This window comes from Cryptomeria japonica, chromosome 4, assembly GCF_030272615.1.
Source record: "Cryptomeria japonica chromosome 4, Sugi_1.0, whole genome shotgun sequence".
Lineage (NCBI taxonomy): Eukaryota > Viridiplantae > Streptophyta > Pinopsida > Cupressales > Cupressaceae > Cryptomeria > Cryptomeria japonica.
In genome coordinates this window covers 466553265-466574462 of record NC_081408.1, presented here as the reverse complement: position 1 = coordinate 466574462, position 21198 = coordinate 466553265, and the positions used below count along the sequence as shown (strand labels likewise).

At 35.6% G+C, this 21198-nt stretch overlaps 1 protein-coding gene across 1 annotated transcript; it reads left to right on the top strand.

The window, feature by feature from the left end:
* The first annotated feature begins 4681 nt into the window (after positions 1-4681).
* Positions 4682-5893, top strand: LOC131875169 (uncharacterized). Its single transcript, XM_059219202.1, has 3 exons — positions 4682-5020; positions 5537-5635; positions 5699-5893. The coding sequence occupies exons 1-3, from the start codon at positions 4682-4684 to the stop codon at positions 5891-5893; spliced, it is 633 nt and encodes a 210-aa protein (XP_059075185.1).
* The last annotated feature ends 15305 nt before the right edge of the window (positions 5894-21198 follow it).

Here is a 21198-nt window from a genome sequence, read left to right as displayed (position 1 = left end):
TTTTTAAATCTTTTCAACCACCACGAATAGAAGGGATTACCTTACACCAGCCAATGTGCATTGGTTAAATTTTAAGCCTTCTTTATTGCTGTTTACACTTGGTCTGAGACTTCATTTGCTGAAGTTTAAATGCTGCCTTTACCTTCATTGCATTGGGGGTTATGCTTGGGCTTCACACCTGCCATAATGCCATTGTTTAAAGTTTTTAAAGCTGCTGATTGCATTTTCTATTGTTTTCAACATTGCCCCTTTCCATTTCCATGCTCCAGCTTCTACTTTCATTTGTTTGGAACTTTTCCAAGTCTTTACCAGCTACCAATGCATTTGTATTAAGAGGTTTTAAATGCCTTTCATCATGTTGCCTGAGGATCCACGCCATAGCAGAGAGGAGGAGGCTTGCCTATCACTTGCCAATAACATTTGTTGCTAATGCAATTTACCTTGGAGTTTATGCCTGATAATGTTTCATGTGGAGAGGCTGCTGGAGAAGTCATGGAATTTGCTTTAAGATGCCAAGGCATTTGCCAAAAAAAAAAATGGCTACGCCTTCTAATTTCCCTTTGTGGATTCAGTATGTTTGATCATTCCATAATTGAACATATTGTGTTCTATTATCTGCACTAATCCATCTTACTTTCATTGTTGTTCCTACTGAATTCATACTGGAGAAATGTGAATGGAGGGGCATGGCCAGACTAGTTAATTACACATTTATTCAAAAATTTCTAATGACATGTCTCATGATTACAATCCATATTTAGATATTCTGAAAATCTCTCAGTGAACAAAGTCACCAATAAAATAATACGGCACAGGCATGAGCCAGGTCGGGCCCCAAAGTGGGTCTGACTAATTTTTTTTTCATTTTCATGCAACTAACCTCTGAAATGCCTTAGACACCTTGAACATACCTTTGGAAATGATCGACATCATTTTTCAGATCATCAAACTGAGTTTCACAACTTTCAGGCACTTGCACCACATTTTCACATTTAATCGCGAAGACATAATTTTCAGACCGGTCAAAACACCTTTCTGGACCTCGCCATCTGATAGGCGTGTACTTTGATATACAAGGATGAACTCTACCAAACGGTTTTTCAAGACGAGTCCTGAGTGAAGAGATATTAATTTTTGAAAATGACCAACTGGCTTTGTCGACACTGCGGACCTGATGAAGTCAATGTTCTGGGAACACATGATGCCTTTCTTAAAATTATCAAATGACCTCCGTAGACCCTCAAATTTGAAACACAGGTACCTTGAAGTACATATTAAATATTTGAATTCTTAGTTTGATCAAAAGTGTGACTGAGTACAAATGGTGCGCTCATGAAAATGGCTACTTTAACTGATGCGGCAACAAAAGTACGGATAACTGAAAAGATGGCTCAATAGACCCTTTTGAAAACCGATCAAACGGATTGGCAAAGGTTTGAAATTTGAAACATGACTCATCATTTATACCAACAATAGCCTAGAACAAACATTCTGGCATAACACTCACTGAGGCAACTTTTACACCTATGCAAAATAGGGCTCCGACTAGGCGCTGAAACAGGGACTTGTCAAAACATTCAAACTGCAAACAGTTCGAGCTTGGTAAACTGAGCAAATGGATTCATGAAGACTTGAAATTTATCATGTTGACTCACTTTTATGCATAGAATTCAATTAATTTTGAATTTGATCATGACAATCAACAGGGCAAAAGATATAAACACCCAAAGTAGGCTACTTAGTAAAATCTGCATTTGTGCCTAAAATGCACTTTCAACTCACCCCTCAAAATGGGTACCTGATAAACTTATCCAAATTGAATTTTGAAAGTTTCACATCACTGAATAGGCCAAATGAAAGGTGTAGGACATGTTTCCCAAGCCTTACCCTTTGAAAATCAACCGGCTCCATTTTGCCCTCTCTCTAACTAGGCCATTCAAACTGACCCATTTGGAAATGCAGAGCAAAATTTTGAAATGGGCGTCTAAAATTGACTCAATTTTTAATGAGTCCCAACACATTGAAATCAAGCCCTACAAGACAAGACAGATGAATGTGAGAAGCTAGCTAGAGATAATGTAGTGTTGAAAATGAGATGCAATCCATTGTGAAGAAGTTGACAAAGGAGATTGAAGACCGGAAGAAGAATTGAGAAAATTTGACTTAGTCATTGAAGGATAGATCTGATGATTGTTGTAGACTGAACTATGAGAATGATCAGTTGAAGCTTGAATTGGTGCAAACGGAGAATGATGGACAAGAACTTGAAAGGCAGATCATAATTCTGAGAGATGAGCTTTCTATTGCTAATGAGTACAAAGAAAAATTCAAATCTAGCTCGTCCCAGTTAGATGAGATGTTGGAAAGTCAGAGACATGGGAAAGACATGCAAGGACTTGGATATGAGAAAGGAGAATCCTCCAGTTCTGGATAAAGCAATCATTAGAAGAACAAGAAATCTTCAATAAGACAACCTAATGCCTATAAATTCAATGGTAAATATTTTGTTTGTGGAAAATTCAGTCATATGGCAAGTCAATGCAAAAATAAGATGAATAATGGTCCTACCTTTACCGATCAATGTTTCATATGCAACAACTTTGGTCATAAGTCAAATATGTACATAATGGTGAACAATTTTCAGAATAAGAGATGTTATGCATGTGGAATGTTTGGACACATTTTTAGCCAATGTAGGATGAGATCAAATCAAATGAATTTCAAGCCTATGCAGAGAAATGTTGTTTTCTATGCATGCAACAAATCCGGTCACATTGCAAAATATTGTAGAAGCAAGAACATGAGCAACAATAGTCTGATAAGCAAGAATTAATCAGATGAAAAGGGAAAAGCTAAAATGGAAGAGATCAAAGATAAACATAGGAAGATGTGGGTTAAGAAGGAAGATCAAATATGCATAATGGCTCCACACTTGAATCCGGTGTTGGAACCTCATCCGATAACTAAGGCATTTCGGCCTTAGGGGGAAAGCTTATCATGAAAATATTTAAACCCCCCCCTCCCTGTTGGAGATCTATAACCGATCGAGGATGGTTGCAGATGATGGAAATATGTTATGCAGTTGATATCTGAAAGATTTCATGGTGGTTTGAGATTCCGGTGAGTGAATTCAAGGATGCAAGGTATCTGAAAAGCCTTTAGGGTTGTGCATTTATTACAACTTAAAGTTAGGTTTTTGATGGATAAAAGGGCATTCCAATCATTCATTCTTCACATTGCAAATGAAGAGAAAGAGAAGAAGAGCAAGGCAAATGAGAATGATTAGTCATAGAAAAGATTGAAGTGATCACTCAGCGATTCCTAGCATTCGATTAAAATTGAAAAGGTATTTATCTGATTACAAGCTATCTATTCATACCCCAATTTTGAAATGGCATCTGTATTTGGTGTTGCGACCCCATTGGTGGCTGATATTACTGAGAGAGCAAGGCCTGTATTCAAGCGACATCTATTCAAATCTATTGAAGATGATCCAAAAGGTGCTTTTTCCTCTGTCCCATACGGCGTATTTCATAATGAAAATATTTGGCATATATCCATTGTAATATTGAAGATCTTGGAAATACGGACATGCTATCACTGTATACCAAGCATATGATTGATGGAATGGGAAATCTGAAGCCAAAATTCAAGTCATTGCACGACAAGGGTTTTATCCAATTTATTCATTTTTCAGTGTTCGATGAACCCGAATGGGTGAGATACATCTTGAGCTGAATCCACGATGAGTTTGTATGGCTGGACTGACCTCACAAGATCACGAAGCAAGCCATTCAAGCAGTTACTTGTTGGAATGCAGCCAGTGAGATCCCCAGTCTGAGGAAAGTTCAGAATATAATGGTAACATAGGTTACCAGATCCCAGCATGACCGTCGATCGATGACAATCAGTGATATCATAGAGCATGATGTGAGATTTTCTTCGATGGTGATGAGATATAAGGTATACCAATCCAGTAGGAAGAACTCAGTATCCGGTACTGCTATATTTGCAGCCTATGAGATGCGTAAGGAAGACAAGATGTATGATCTCCATGGAGTACTTCTTAGTGAGCTACTAAGCAACCTGAAGAAAATAAAGCAAGATAAGAAACATGTATTCAAATTTGGTTCCCTAATTGTTTGTTTGGAATTGTACTTCTTGAATGAAATCCCCGGTATTGGAAAGGTTCAATGGGCTTATGATAAACTAGTGGAAGTTCAAATAAAGGAAGGTTTGCATAGTTTGGGTGATATTGTAGCACATAAATCTTCTTTGTGGGGATATTTCAAATCATTTCAAACAATGATGCAAAGTAGAAAAAAGATCCCTAAGGATGTTGTTGAGAAATATGAGAAAACAATCAGCTTCATGGTTCACAAGGATCAATGTCATATGGAGGCAGTTGAGCCTAGGACTATTTGGATCATGCACATGGGGTATGAGGTGGATGCAGATACACTTGACACATATGCTCAACACCTATTGAGTCAACCTATAGATGATAAGGAGGAAAGGTTCAGTACATGCAAAAAAAAGGATTTGATTTGCACGATAAATTTACTGGACTGACAAGGAAAAGAAAAGTAAGAAAGGAGGTTGAGGAGATAGTAGAGCAAATGGGTATATCTAAGGAAGCTGTGAAAGGGAAAGAGAGAAAAAATTACTAAAGGAGGAGGACATGGCAAAGCTCAAAATGTCAAAACCTGTCTCCACTCCTCCCAAGAAATCAAAGCCTAGACAGTCTCAGTCTGCACCTACCTCCGGTGTGCAAAAGCCTGTTCCTCCACCCAAGTCACAAACAACATCAACCGATGGAGCAAAGAAGAGGAAAAAGGAGAAGCCCCAAAGAGAATATGGTGCTACCACTATTGAGGACATAGAGACTGAATATGATGAAGTAGCGAAAGAGGTGAAGAAGACAACCACTTATGCTAGAGTGGTGAAGAATCCTCAATTCGGTTGTGCCCAACCAACCAAGAAGCCAAGGGAAGAAGCTGATCCATCGGGTAGAACTAGAGTGAGAAAGAAACTAAATCTGAAATAGACGAATCTCTGAAGCGCGGTAAAATTGAAGGTACTTATGAAGTTGTGCCCCTAATGACTTTGAAATAATTAATTGATGAAGTTATTAAAGATGGAAATTTGAAGAATGTGCCTATATATTATGAAAATTTTGATGATAAGGACTAGAGAGATATAGAAGAAGTAGTTGTTCAGTACATAGATGCTTATAGCAAGGCATTAATTGAATTATCATCCATGATTCCCAAAAGCCTATATGACATTTTAGATGCAAGGATACATACAATAAGTCTTGAGGATGAAAGGATAAAGGAGTATGTATTAGTAAATCTATCCTCTATTATTTCTAAAACTGAAGTGGTTAGACTATTAAATATTTAAAAGGAAATATTATAAAGTAAGAAGAGAGTCAATAAGCTTATGCTCGACAAAATAGATGAAGTCACTAAGGAGACAAAGAAAATTTTGAGATAAGTTTTGATAGATCATAGAATTGATGTGAATCTGATAGAGCAATCTCATGACACATGTTCCAGAAGTGCATGAAGCTATTCCTGACAAGCAAAAAGATCAATCATCTGAGAAAGCTATTCTGGAAGTGCAACCCAAGGTATAGATCACAATTGATAATCATGTTGATGACAACGTTAATGACTCTGATGAAGTTGTACAGGATCCTCCGGTAATTGAAATTGTATCAGAAAAAGAAACTGAGGAGACAAATGATACAAAAAAGGGTGAAGATGATGGTGAGGAAGGTGAAAAGGATGAGATTGTAGAGGTTGTAGAAAATGAGAAAGGAGAGAAGAAGGAAGATCAGGTTCCAGTGACAGTGGCAAGAGACTTTGTAACTGATAAATGTAAATAGATTGCTACCAATTCTGATGATTTAGTCAAGGGCCTATTGATCTGATCTCTTTGTCTTTGATTCAAGTACTGAAGTTAGCAACTCTTGCCGAAGCAAAAGCTAGTGAGGACTTGCTTAAGTCCCATTCAACAGACAAAGTATTGATAACATTGGCAGGAGATGGACCTGGAGAAAATTTTGCCATCCTTCAAACCAGACACATTTGATCCCTACGGTAAGATTAAGAGTATGCTAAATGATGTAGGTTCTCATTTTGAGTCTTTGGAGAAGGCGACTGATACTAAAGTTTTGAATCAGTTTAATGCTATGAGATTGAAAACATTTTTGAAGATGATTGAAGATGATAGGGTGACCTTAGTAACTGCTATGAAGAGTATTGAAGACGCCTTGGATGAAGGTGGTTGGATATACAAGTCATGTCTGATTTGGCCAAAGTTCACTATGGACATTGACAAGAAAATTAAAGAATGTGAAGGGCATGTTACTAGCATATAACAATCATATGCACTCCAATCAGTCCCGACTAGCAGTTTTGAACCACAAGTTTTGAGTATATTAGATAAGATTAAGAGTTTAATTTAGTAAAATGAAAGAGTTTTGGGCAGAGTGGAAGAAGTGAGGAGTCTTATCACTCCCTTGATAGATTCTCTGATGAGCAACATGCAAGATGCTAAGGATGCTCTGGATTCAAATTTTTTGGTAGAGAGAAGAGGAGAAGAGATGTCTACTTATCTTTTTAGTGGGAGGATCAACATTTTAGAGAGTTTGAAGAAGGCACGGGATAAACACTTGCTGTCCCTTAGGACAATTTTTGTAGACATATTCAATTTTTTGTGAGCAATTCTACATATCCCTGTATATCAGTTTTGGAGAATTCTTATCTTTGGCATTGTTGTCAAAGGGGGAAAGAGTAAAGTGAAAAATGGTGCTAATTATCAAGGGGAGCTTGTAGACTCTTGGAGAGTTTAAAATTTTGGTTTGAGTGTACAATTCATTTTTCATAGTGTTGCCATCAATGCCAAAGGGGGAGATTGTTGGCAAGAGACACTATTTCGGTGAAGATTGATGCATGGAAGATGCTTAGGGGTTTTCATTAATGGCAAATCAATTTAAAAATTACATCCAATGTACATAGATTTGGTTTACCAGAAGTCATATTGTTCATAAGGCATAAGCCTCGAAGGTGGAACACAATAACCGATAGAGCATGAGATCATGGTGCACATCTTGATATTGGTGATCTAATTTTGGTTGCGGTGATCAAGGTAGGTGATTCAAAGTTTGAGGTATCTTATCTTGTGATCCTGATATTGTGTGTTGATTAATGAGCAAGATTAAAGGTCTCATATCCGGTAATTCAGTTAGAGCATAGCTATTTTGGTGTAAAGTGTGTTGCAGAATCATTGGCTTGATTTTGGTGATTGGTTTCATGTCTGAGGAGTTTGATCCGACTCATATGAAGCTTTTTATCATTTTGTTTGGGTCCGCATATAGATTTGTGGATGGATTGAGCTGACTTGGTCATACACGTTTCATGTTGCGTGTTATGCAGTTTTTGTGAATCCGACATGGTAAATGATTCTTTTTGTTGGTGCAGATATATAAGATCAATTTGGTTGAACATTTTGGTGGATGTTATGAGTGAGAGAAGTTTGTATGTGCAAATGTGAGAAGTTTGGTGAATGTGATTCAAGGTTTTGGCGATTCGGTGTCTGACAGAGCAGAAAGACAGATCAATTGCATAAGATAATCTGAGCCTAAATGAAACTTATTTTTGGCATATGTAGATGCTATACTTAAGTTCATTCATTATTGTAATCAATTGTAATAGCCTATAAGGCAGTGAGCCTTCTTCTAGGTTGTATCCCCTTTTGTATTTGAGCAGTGAGCTCTAGGTAGTGTGCCTAAATGAAAGTGCATCCCCCTTATGTAATATTATCATAATTTTGGCCATAGTATAATAATATTGTGGGTTAAAATCCCACCGTGGTTTTCCTTTTCGGGTTTCCACATAAAAATCTGGGTGTAATGGTTCATTGCTTTATGTTTCTGCACTTTACTTTCATTCTTATGCATTCGATGGTTTAGGAATCAACTTAATAAGTTTCTAAATTATAAAACACTGATTCACTCCCCTCTCAGTGTTCATTGATTCCAACAAAAAGGAGGTCTACCCATCTCATTTCAAACCTAACAAACCTAATTCAAAAAATTCAAGATCATTCTACACTCTAGCAAATTCAAGTGGGCAAAAAATCAGTCTTCTATCAAGCATTGGAGTAAAAGTGAAGCCAAGATTCAAGCATTGGAGATGATATTCATGTTCTATGTTTTATGAAACTATCTACATGAAACCCAAATTCCTTGTGAAGACAAACAAAACTTCATTAAAGGTATATCATTATTGTTCCAGACATTTTCAGCCTTTCCCTCTAAAGGAAAGCATTTTACTGAAACACTTCATTTATATTTCAATTTTATTTCATGGTTAATTCCAAAACTGAGGTTTGGCCTAAGGAAAACCCCCATTCCCAACAATTTTACTTTTTTCTACAATGTGTAGGAATAGGTATAGAGCTGTGTTTTGGAGGAATGATTGGACGAATAGGTTCTCTTTTGGACGATGCAAATTTAGGAGGACCAAGGCGACCACCACCATGGTCCCAATAATTCATGCAAAGTTTCTGGGAGTAGATCCAAACCTTCATCTATTTCTTAGATCCAGGTTTGTGGCTCCATTTGACGACTGTAGCTCACTGTTTATGCATAATTGCTTCAATAACTCACCATTATACCCTAACCTTTAATTAAATTAAATTTAATTCAATTCAAGGGAAAGAAGAGCCCCACTTAGGAGGCCTAGAATCACATCATAATCTAGGTCTATTAGGCTTAGATCTATCAAATTCCTATCTTTCCCTAATATGATGTTGATTAAGCAAAAATTAGTGGTCTTACTACATCTTGTGGTGAGTCCCTATTTTTTTACCAATATATTTTGGTGAACTCGACATCTTGCACCTTAATTTATGATTTATGTTCTCAGATCTTCTTTTTCATGCATTTTCAAATTCAAATTTACATTTACAAGTTTAATTTCCAATTGAATTACATAAATTTAGAGGTTAAATTCACATAAACCCTAATTTATAATTCTAAAATTGAACTTGTGGGTTGCCTAGTTTGGATTCATTATTTCAGATCTGATTGTTTATGCAATTTAAAATTCAAATTTGCACTCATAGATCTAATTTTTAATTTAATTACATAAATTTAAAGGTTAAATTCACAAAAACCCTAATTTATAATTCTAAAATTTACTTGTGGTTTGTATAATTTCTCAAATACATTTTTAGATTTGATCTTTATGAAACGCTATGCTATGATTTAGAGATATCTATCTTTCAAATTCACAAATCAAATTGCTTAATTAATTGGTTAATCAATCACTTTTACAAAATTTTGCATTGTTTATTCAGAATTTTTAATTTGTGCATTCAAATTTCCCTCCTTTGTGCATGAATTTTGTTACCTTTAGTTCTTCGTATAATATTCCTATGAGAAGAAGTTGTAGAATTAAGGCTTCCCAAGGTTTAATTACCATGGATATGGAGCCTAATTTGGATAACTTATTTCATGAGAATGTTGGTGGTTCCTCCAACTCAACAAATGATGTCATTTATCCCCATTCTTTATAATTCTCATGATGTGGATGAATCACTAACTAGGTTTACCATTGACCAATTGGAGAAGATTGAGAATGAATTTGAAAATCTTCAACAATGGATGATTCGACAATACCTAGAAAGTGAGGCAATCCCATTGATTGAAGGATTAAAAATAATTGTTCAAAGTGATAAAATTGGCATTGATTTGTTGCATGGCCTTGCTCATATTGTTGACACTAATATCATGCTTATCAAAAGTTGTGTTGAAGTCCTTGGTTACACTCAAACCACTAGTCAAGTCAATCATTCTATTCGTATGCCTACATCCTTGCGTAGTGTGCCTATATTTACATCTTCTATCATGACTACTTCTACACAAAATGTTAATCCTACACATGTTACTTAATGGGGCAACCTTGTTAATCAAAACTCTTATATAGATCCTTTAGTGAGTCTTCCATTCATGTACCAATCATCTCCCATACCCACATATCATAGTATTACACCTACTTATTCTCAACATCCACCTACATACAATAATGTTACTCTTCTATCACAATCCAATATGTTCAATTTCAATCCAACCACCGAAGAAACCATTAATAAATTAGCCCAAACTATTTCATCCTTATAACAATAGTTGGCTTCCATTACCCAATCCAAGTTTAATGTGACCACATTTGATGTAGCGAGGCCATTATCCGATGAAATTGTCTATGCTATCCCTTCTAAACATACAAAAGCCTCAATTGGAGCTTTAAAATGGAAAAAGTGATCCCTTGACTCATGTGAAAACTTTTTACACTTTGTGTAGAAACTTTTCTCATGATCAAATATTTATGGCTAATTTGTTTACTCAAACCTTTAGGGATAGAATGGTATTGTTCTTTGCCTCCTTATTCTATTACATCATTTCAAAAATTAGCTAATGCTTTCATTCAATAATTTCACAATAATATTGGTCCTAAGATTACTTTGACTTATTTGATTCATTGTAAGAAAGGTGTTAAAGAAAAAGTGACTAATTTTATTGGTAGATATAAACATTTGTATTCTCAAATTTCTTATCGTATACCTAATCATGATGTTCAAAGAATTTTTATTGCTAATTTACAAAAAGACATTAGGGATAAGCTTCTCTTTTCTGAGTTTACTTCCTTTATGCAACTATGCATAGTGCTTCATAATTATTGATGATTTATATTTTATACCTTTTATTGTAGACATTTTATGATGTTTAAGACTTTCATATATCCACTCTTAGGGTCACATGTTATGCTTTAGTGTCCTTTTTGAGTCTTTATGTTGAACATGTTATCTTTATCCTGAGATATTTGTTGTTATGGTATAGTAAGTCTTATGAATGAAATATGGATATATTCTTACCTTTATATCATGATATATGTGTTGCATTATATAATCATGGTTGTGTTAGATTTATGTGTGCTAACCTTGATGATACAACTGGGTGTAAGGAGTCCTATATTAAAGCAAGATTTAAATACCATCAGCAGAGGTGTGGGAGAATTTGAAGAGGATTGGACAATAAGGTAGGGAAAGGTCAAAGTTGTTACAACTCGAGTACTAACTGTTTGATTTATTTAAGAAGCCTTGAAGACCAATCATGAGATACTATTATTTCTTATTAATGATCATGTTAGTTTCTAGAGAAAATCTAGGAAAAGATGCAAAGTGTGCAAGGTCAGAACAAAGTCCTGTTCTTTTTCGCTTTCTTAGACTTTATGTTTTAAATAAAATCCTCCTACTATATGTTAGGAGTGGAGCAACTGTTTTGGTAGGTATTTTAGAAGTCAATTGCTTTATAATCCTCTTCAGATTTTCTAATTTAGTAGTTAGTTATTATGTTAAGTTTGTTGTACTATTAAGACAATTATGAATAAAAGCAAACTTCTGTTCTGAGTAACTTATGATATTGTTATGGTTATAAAGGCTAGGTAATAAATCTTTGTAGTTCTTAGTCCAAGTGAATCACTCAAGGGGACCCACTTGGTGAGGATTTTGTATATTTTCTATATGCACTTTTATTTCTCAATGTTATTTCAATTATGTTTTAGTAAACTACTCACTGTCTTCTCCTGCAGCTACTGAACTGTAATTCTGTGACTGTTCCTACAAATATGACAAAACAAAGTAGTTATTTTTGTTTAGTTAACAATTTACATTTTGGTAGTGAAAAGCTAATAGCATTTCCCTGAAGTAGAATATAGGAGGAAGTTATCTCTTTATGAATATTTATTCAACATTCCATATGTTTAAGTTTAGGAAAGGGTTGTCTCCTAGGAACTCTTAGTGCACATATTGTGCTGTCCCATTTTTAGTTGTACATCCTCGGGTTGACAAATTAAATGAACTAAAGTGACGGTGTCTGATAGCTAATGTGTTAAGAATTCATGTCTCTGAGTTTGGGTATAGCTCTTAGTTAATCATCCATTGTTTGGACCAACAATTATCAACTTCAAGCGAGTCAATTTGAACCATCTCCTTCAATGGATCCAGTTGATAAGAATGAGAGCGTTCAACAATATTTTGTAAAGTTTAAATTGGACAAGGGATACATAAAGATAAATGACAACATCAATACTCAAGTGGGAGCCACGACATCAAGTGTGGCCCCTTTATCCAAATACTTAAAAAAATAATTTACTCCTCTTTCTAAGTCTTTGTATAGCATAATAACACAATTGATAAATAAAAGTATGTTTAAATATCCTCCCATCAAGCCAATTGATACCTCCAACCTTTTCCATCTTATCATGATCCCAAAGCCTTTTGCCAATATCATCGTTAACCCAGTCATGATACTAAGAAGTGTTATACCTTAAGGAGTAGGATTCAAGACTTTATTGATAACAATACCATATCCGTAGCTAGTATGAATGATAAAGAAAACAAATCCATATATCCTCATAATAAAAACCTCCAAATATTTGCTAATCCTTTGTCTTCCCATTCTACTAATGTGGTTGAGTTTGAGCCTCTTGCATATTCTCCCAATGACCTTGGTATTGATTCTAATAGTGTTGTGAATTTTGTTGACAAACCTATACCTCCTAAGGACCTATGCATTACCTTTGATTCGAGTGAGACTATTTTTGCACCTGATGGCCCACTATATATCACTGCGAAGATCAAAGATAAACTCTCACGAGGGATGCTCATTGATCTAGTGTCTATGGTGAATGTGATCACTAAAGAATATGTTTGTACTTTACAGTTACATCAAGTAACATATGATAAATCTAATGTAGTGGTCAAGGTGTATGATGGTTTCTCTTGTCCTACTATTAGTTCTATTACTCTTCACGTTGAGGTCGGTACTGAGTGCTTAGATGTCATTTTTGCTATTATTCCTACATTAGATCAATTTCATGTTAAGTGAGGACATCCTTGGCTCTCTTCAATGAAAGAGATCCCTTCTACTATTCATAAATGTCTAAAATTCCCTCATAATGGCACTATCATAACAATTAATCATAAAATGTATCAACCCATGGTAAGGTGTGGAGATGTAACCCTTGATTACTTTTGACAAAAATAATTTGAGCATCTTAATCCTCAAAGTGATGCTCTTTTTCTATCTTATCAAAATGGAAGAATGAGATGATCTTATCTTTGAGTAAGCCTAGAGACCCTATACCTATTCTTCCCCCTCATGATGGACTTGGTATCCTTCCTACACCTTATATTCCTCCTATATATGCCATAATTTTTCCTCCTACATATTACAAAGGGAAGTGGCCAACATCTCTTTTTTCTCAACCTAGTAGACCTTCTCCCATTCCTCCTCCTTTAAAGGAAGAAAAGAATCCTATGTCCACTGATCCTATACATTCACAACTCTTAGCTAAAACCAAATGAAATTTTTGTGTGGGAGAACACTGATGGAGGTGTTGTGCTAAGGCTCATGAACTTGCTTCTCAACTCATTTCCTCTCCGAGGACGCCAAATGTTGACTTAGTCCCATTTGTCTAGCCTACTCCTAACCCTAGGGAGGAAGTTCAACCTAAATAACCAAGATTAAAAATTCTTAAGAAATATTATGGTTCATGTTCTATTCATATTAGAGATCCTATTTTTATTAATATTGATTAAGAAATGGATGATGATGTTGTTCATGCTAACATTGTTGATTCCACTGATTCTAATTATATGTATGAGCTTGTTGATGTTGATAATGATTTATCTAAACAATTTTCAAAAGCATTAATCCTAGCTCCTAGTGATAGACAAAGTGTCTCATCATTAGAGCATGGTCCTTGTTTGGAACTTACAGTAGCCTTATCTACCATGCTCAAAGTTTCTCCTCTTGCATTTTGTCAACCTTCCCAAAAAAATGTTCAACAAAATTGGGAGGTGGATGATTTGCTTGATTAGCTTCATTTGTGCCATATATTCTCTCTTCTCTTTTGCTTGTTTGTAATGTGTTTCCCCCATGATGTGTTTTCCTGTCAGGTTTTCTTTGGATGACTCTTGTCACTCCATTGTTGCAAGGTAATAAAGAGGCCGAATTTGTTGTAACATTCTTCTATTTGTATCTAAATTCTTCTATTTATTGTCCCTTGTGTTGTCGACTTAGGGATGATGCAAAGAGTTGAGATCCCTTGTGTTGTCCACCATAACCACCTTTTGAAGAAAATCCTTTTGCTACACTTGTAGTTTATCAGGGCAACATGGTAGACCTTGGTGGTGGTGGTAATCCACCCCCACCTCTTGACTTGACTTTCAAGTTCCCTATTCTAGCACAAACAGCTAATGCTAACTTGAAGAATATTCCCCCTACCGCTCTTCTACACTTTTATGGCCTTGTGATAGAAGATCTAGACACCTTTATTTTTGAGTCTGATGTGCTATGTAGACACTATGATCATACCATATATGTACATAGATTCAAGCTATTTTCTTCCACTTTGAAGGATTCTGGTCTTTGTTGGTTCATGTCTTTAGGCAAAGACTATATAGCTGATTGGGATACTATGAAGGAAAAGTTTCTTACAAAATACAAGGAGTATTGCAGAGGAAGTGGTATGAGGGGAGATGATATATTTCACATGCAACAAAAGCAACATGAGTCTCCTAAGGACTATGTTGAGAGGTTCCTCTTCAGTTTGAATAAATCAAAGCATAACAAGTCAAGTTTAGATTCTCAAAAACTGGTTTTCCTAAGAGGAATTAATAAAGAATGTATAGTGATGAATAATGATGAACATTAAGTACCAAATCGGTACTGAGAAGGGGGGGTGGTGAATCATTACAGACAAATACTTTCCCTCAACCAGTTTGACTGCAAAGACTGCACTTAACTAGTAAACCATAATACCGGTCTAAATCAGGGCACTACCGGTTACACACAATGAGTGTATGAATATCATAAACTAGTAAACACTTAGATCTCTACACAATCTAATATCTCATTTCCACTTCACCCTTATGCATAAATAGGTAATATATCATCAGAAATATAATGACTGCCGGTTCAACATGCTTTACCACAATAGAATATATTAAAGCATCACACATGACACACTGATTTTTCACGTGGAAACCTAACTGGGAAAAACCACGGTGGAGATGAATACACACAAGCTGTTCTTTGAACTCTTTTGAAGTCCGCTCTGTTAGGAGCCTAGTCCGGTTAAAGACTTTTACAATAGGTTCTTCTAGGAATTGATCCTGCTAGGGATCACCCGGTTAAGGGATGGCTAAATACCTGGTTAAAGGTTAGAACCCTGTTAAAGGTTACCTCACAAGAGGATTTAAAGAACTCATTGAATTGAGTCACCCTGTTACACAAAGGCCTGTTAAAGCTACCCGGTTAAGGGATTTTCCAACTGCTGAAATGGTTAGAAGTCAATAGGTAATACACTAATCTGATAACAACACTCAATGCCAAGGTAGATCTACTTTAGCTCCTTTTCTTCTGCAATCACACTCTGCAGGTATCAATACACTTCTCCGGTCTGGCAAGAATCAATTATCTCTTCACTTGGATACACACATAACATTTGCCAACAACTTCAAAATGAAAAACATCAACTACCTTATAGGAAAAAGATAGGTCGATAGCATAAACCCTAAACCCTAAATATTTAGGTTTAACAATTCAGTCGGTTCAATCCTGACCATTAATCACACTGCATTGAATACAATAGTCTTGAACAGATCTCAAGATGTTCTCCAACGTTCATTCTTTGCTGCTTCAAGAAGCTGATAACCCATCACGTGCTCTCCACCGTTTACGGAGGCTTCGCACATTCTTGAGGTAGATAGGATCAATCTCCATGCAAGATCCTCAAGGAAATCCTTCACGTGCAAAAGGATAACATGGCAACACTATCTGGTCTTCATTACAATGCTAACTCATCAAAAGATGTCATTGGTTGAATCACACAAGCTTGGAATGCATCAACCAGAAACCCTAAAGCTGAGACTACCAACTGGTAGTCATGCCAAATGAAACCCCGATACAAAACTTCCATATATCGGTTCTCATTCAAACATACCGGTTCACCTTGAACATACATACCGCTTCACTTTTTACATATACTGGTTTACATCATCATACCGGTTTAATTGCCAGTTAGCTTACTACAATATACCAGTTCATACTTCAGCATATTGACATCAATGACAACATACAATATCATCATGTCATCATGCTCTGCACATATGCCAACATATAGATGCTTCGGATCTCATGGGAGGTGGTGATATATGTTGGCAGCAACAATGAAGGAAAACTGAGAGGGGGGGGGGTGAATCAGTTTTCACCATATCAAACCAATTAAGAATAATCCTAGATTTCAATCAACTGTAGCAATAATAAAGATAAAGACAATGACAATAATGCACATAACACCAATATTTTGATGTGGAAATCCTAATTAAGGGAAAAACCATGGTGGGAACCTACCCACAATAAGATGATACTCTACAGTAGTATGTGTAAATATTACAATGGGGAATGCACATACATTCAGGCACACTGTCTAGAGCTCACTGCTCAAAATGAGATGACCAAGAAGGCTCCAACCCTTAGGAAAGGTTCACTACCTTACAATAAGATTCAAACTACAATCTAGATTACATGAACTGAATATATAGCATCTTCTTATTCCTGATGATAGTTCCAATTAAGCACATTTGTCTGCCCTGCAACAAATCCGCAACCAAAACATTCTCCCAAATCCGCAACCAAAGATATAATCATACTGGATCTCACCAGATCAAATACCACACTCTACCAACCACTAAAAAAGAAAGACTAAAATCCAAACCAGATCAAATAATATGATCAAGCAAGCAATCTTCAAGATCATTGAAACTAATAAGGGAAGAAGTATTCTAGAATCCAAAATAGATAAACCAACCAGATCAAATCAATGCAATCACTAAAACACCAAACATCTCTCTGCAACATAGGAATATGTTGACATCAATGACAACAACATATCCTAGTAGCAACAATATCCAACAATGTCCCCCTTTGGCATTGATGGAAACATATGAATGTGAAAAATAATCAATAAAAAGGAAATAGATAAACACCAGTAATCTGCAACAAACCCCCCCTAAGATCATGGACACAAAGCTCCAAAGATAAAGCAATTTTTCACATGCTTCTCTCTCCCTTTGACAACAATGCCAAAGATAGAATAAAAATTATACTCTCTCCCCCTATACGAGATAATTTCACCCAAAATTCATCCTCTAAGAAGGACAATCTCCCCCTTAGGATAAATTGACAACTGATCATCAAAATCACATACTGACTATTCCGACTGAGTAGCAGCACCAACTCATCAACCTAGATAAAAGGATAAGGCTCTGAAATCCACCGGATTGATGCAAATCCATGCATCTAGTTCTCATCAGGAGAGGCAGAGACCCCGAACTTGTCTCTCAAATAGACAAATGTATCTGCAGGCAGAGGCTTAGTGAAAATATTTGCAATCTGATCCTTTGTAGATACATATTCCAATCTGACTTCTTCATCACTGAGTTTTTCCCTCAAGAAATGATACTTTACAGACACATGATTTGTTTTAGAATGCAACACCAGATTCTTTGAAATATTGATAGCACTTGAATTGTCACAATATATAACAATAGGCTCATCATAAAACACTTTGATATCCTTCAACATTTGCTTCATCTAGACTACTTGAGTACAGTTGCTAGCAGCAACAATATATTCAACTTCAACAATAGATAAAGATACAACATCTTGTTTCTTACTGGACTAAGAAATCAACTTCTTTCCCAAGAAGAATGCTCCACCGGTAGTTCTCTTCCGATCATCAAAATCACCTACCCAATCAACATCAGTATAGGAACATAGCAGGAACTCATCATTCTTCGGATACCACAAGCCATAGTCAATAGTCCCCTTCAAATATCCAAAAATCCTATTTACAATAGTAACATGAGTCTCTTTAGGATCTGCTTGAAATCTAGCACAAAGACAAACAAAATGCATAATATCTGGTCTAGTCTGAGTTAAGTACAATAATCCACCAACCATAGACCTATACAAAGTCTAATTAACTTTATGAGATTCATCATTCTTAGAAAATTCACATCCAATCACCATAGGAGTTCCAACAGGTTCAAAATCAAGTAATCCAAACTTCAACAATTCCTTCACATACTTAGATTGAGAAATGAAAATACCTTTATCAGTCTGAGTAATCTGCAATCCTAAGAAGAATTTTATTTCACCTATCATAGGCATCTCAAATTCCTTTTGCATATCATCATTAAACTTCATACACAAATCATCATCTCCTCCAAAAATGATATCATCAACAAAGACTTCAACAATCATAATATTATCATTCTCAACTTTAAAGTATAAATTAGTATCAATAGTACCTATGCAGAATCCTAGCTTCACCAAATACTTATTGAATTTAGCATATCGGGCTCTAGGGGCTTGCTTGAGTTTATACAATACTTTCTTCAATTTTCCTACCATATCTCTTTCATCTGATAAAGAATATCCATCTGGTTTCTCAATGTAGACTTCCTCTTCCAAATCATCATTCAAAAAGGCTGATTTGACATCCATCTGATATACCTTGAAATTCTTATAAGTATCATATGCAAGCAACAATCTAACAACTTCAATTCTATCTAGAGGAGCAAAAGTCTCCTCATAATCAATCCATTCCATCTGAGAACACCGCTTGCATACCAATCTTGCTTTGTTTCTGACAACTTCACCAACTTCATTCAGTTTATTCCAGAAAACCCATTTAGTACCAATCACATTCTTGTCTTTAGTTCTCAGAACAAGCTCCCAAGTGTTATTCTTCTTAATCTGATTAAGCTCTTCTTCCATTGCTTTTATCCAATTTTCATCTTTACATTCTTCTACAACATCTTTAGGTTCAATCTTTGAAATCAATCATATCTCTTCAGCAATAATCCTTCTCCTAGTTATCACATCTTTATTCTTATCACCAATAATTTTTTTCTCATAATGATTCAATCTTATATACTTCAAAGTCTTCTAATTATTCTAGTTTTTCAGGCTCCTGTACTTGTTGGTATTATGGATAAATTCATCATGTGTTGCATTGGTTTTGTCATTGATGTCAAAACTTTCTTTCTGGAGGTCTACATTGTTGATTTGGCACTCTAGTTATATTGGTTTTTTGTTGAATCGACAACTTATATGTTTCACCAGCAACTTATATGTTTCACCAGAAGCTTATATGTTTCACCATCAACTCAGGAAGTTGATGATGACTTGTTATCATCTAGAGATCATTTGGTTATATCAAAGACATGGATTGGATGTTTACATTTGGTGTTTTTCTTATTGGTCTGATCGGGTTCACATATTTGCCTTTACCGGTAGATAGGTCTAGGTTATGGACTGGTACAAGATATCATGTTCCAGATCAGCACAACACATTTTGGAAATGGTTTATTGATTGGATAATGTGTAAATGTATTGAGGTTGACATATTATATTGCATCAAGACTTATTTTGTAAATGTAATATCTTTAGGGAGCCGACCTAATCATGAGGTCTTAGGTTTTGTATAAATAATTGTAAGATGTATGAGTGTATGTGTGAGTGTGTGCGAATATTGAAGATCATTGTGAAGAGCAAAAATAAGCAGATCGTTGTGCGAATCATGCAAATATTATTTGGAGGTTGAAGGAAAGGTTATGAAACTATCTGGCACTCATGGTCAGAGCTTAAAATGGTATTGAATCTAGCATTGTAGATGCTATACTAAAGCAATACATTATTATTTGATTTAACCATCCAATTGTAGTCAGTGTGACTCCTATTTTGTGATTGAGCAGTGAGCTCTAGGTGGTTGGCCTTTCTGCATTTACAGACCCCATTATTTCACTTACTATCTACAATAGTATCATCTGATTGTGGGTAAGGTTTCCCATCGTGGTTTTTCCCCTTACAGGGTTTCCACATCAAAATCTCTGTGTCATGTGTCGTGGATGTGTTTTTCTTTCTGTTTCATGCATTAAGTTGTATTGGTATTGCTATAACTATTAATCTATTTTATCGGCACTGAGTTTAAGTTGAGATAATTGGTTTTGGGTTATAATTTATTGACAACTGATTCACCCCCCCTCTCAGTTGTCCTTCCCAGTTCCTAACAACACTTCTTCACTGACAACAACAATATCTGGATTACTTGTCTCCACCAGATCAATTTTCTTCAAGATCTCAGTTTGCATAGGCTTTGAAACAACATCTTCATCATCAAAATCATAACTACATGCTTGGATATACTTTCCAAGACATTCATCTACCTTTACATTTGCACTTTCCACTATCTTTCTCAGTCTCTTATTGTAACACTGGTAGACCTTGCTCTTATTAGAATATCCCAAGAAGATTCCTTCATCACATATTGCATCAAACTTTCCTATATCCTCATATCTCTTGATATAACATTTACTTCCAAAGACTCTGAAATATCTAACTATAGGAATATGACCAAACCATAGCTCATAAGGAGTCTTACCAGAATCACCTTTAATATGCACTTGGTTGAATGTGTAAACATCAGTGCTAACAACTTTCCTCCAAAAGGTCTGTGCAACATTTCCTTCAATAAACATAGTCCATGCAACATCCAAGATAGTTTTGTTATTTCTTTCAACAACTCGATTCTGTTGAGGGGTTTTAGGAGCAAATGACTATCTTCTAATTCCATTCCTCTCATAGAATGTATCAAACTCTCCTAATGTAAATTCTCCTCCTCTGTTAGATCTCAAGCACTTCAGCTTCAACCCTATCTCAGTTTCCACTCTGACTTTGAATATCTTGAATTTATCCAACACTTTTGATTTCTGCCTTATAAAAGTAATCCACATCATCCTTGAATAATCACCAATCAGCAACATGAAGTATCTATCACCTTGCATGCTTCTCACTCTAGTAGGACCACATAAGTCAATATGCACTAGATCTAATAATCCATTGAATGAATACTACTTACTTTTAAATTAAGTTCTTGTTTGCTTTCCCATATGACATTCCTTACCTTCACAATCTTAGGCATATCTCTAACAACTTGAGTAGAACTTATCATTACCATGTAGTCAAAATTAACATGACAAATTCTTCTATTC

Bases quoted from the DNA above. Each gene is read 5' to 3' on its own strand.
- LOC131875169 (XM_059219202.1), top strand. From the start codon at position 4,682: ATGGCAAAGCTCAAAATGTCAAAACCTGTCTCCACTCCTCCCAAGAAA. The intron at 5,021-5,536 runs GTGAGAAAGAAA...TGAATCTGATAG, and splicing joins ATCCATCGGGTAGAACTAGA to AGCAATCTCATGACACATGT. The intron at 5,636-5,698 runs GTATAGATCACA...GAAGTTGTACAG, and splicing joins TTCTGGAAGTGCAACCCAAG to GATCCTCCGGTAATTGAAAT.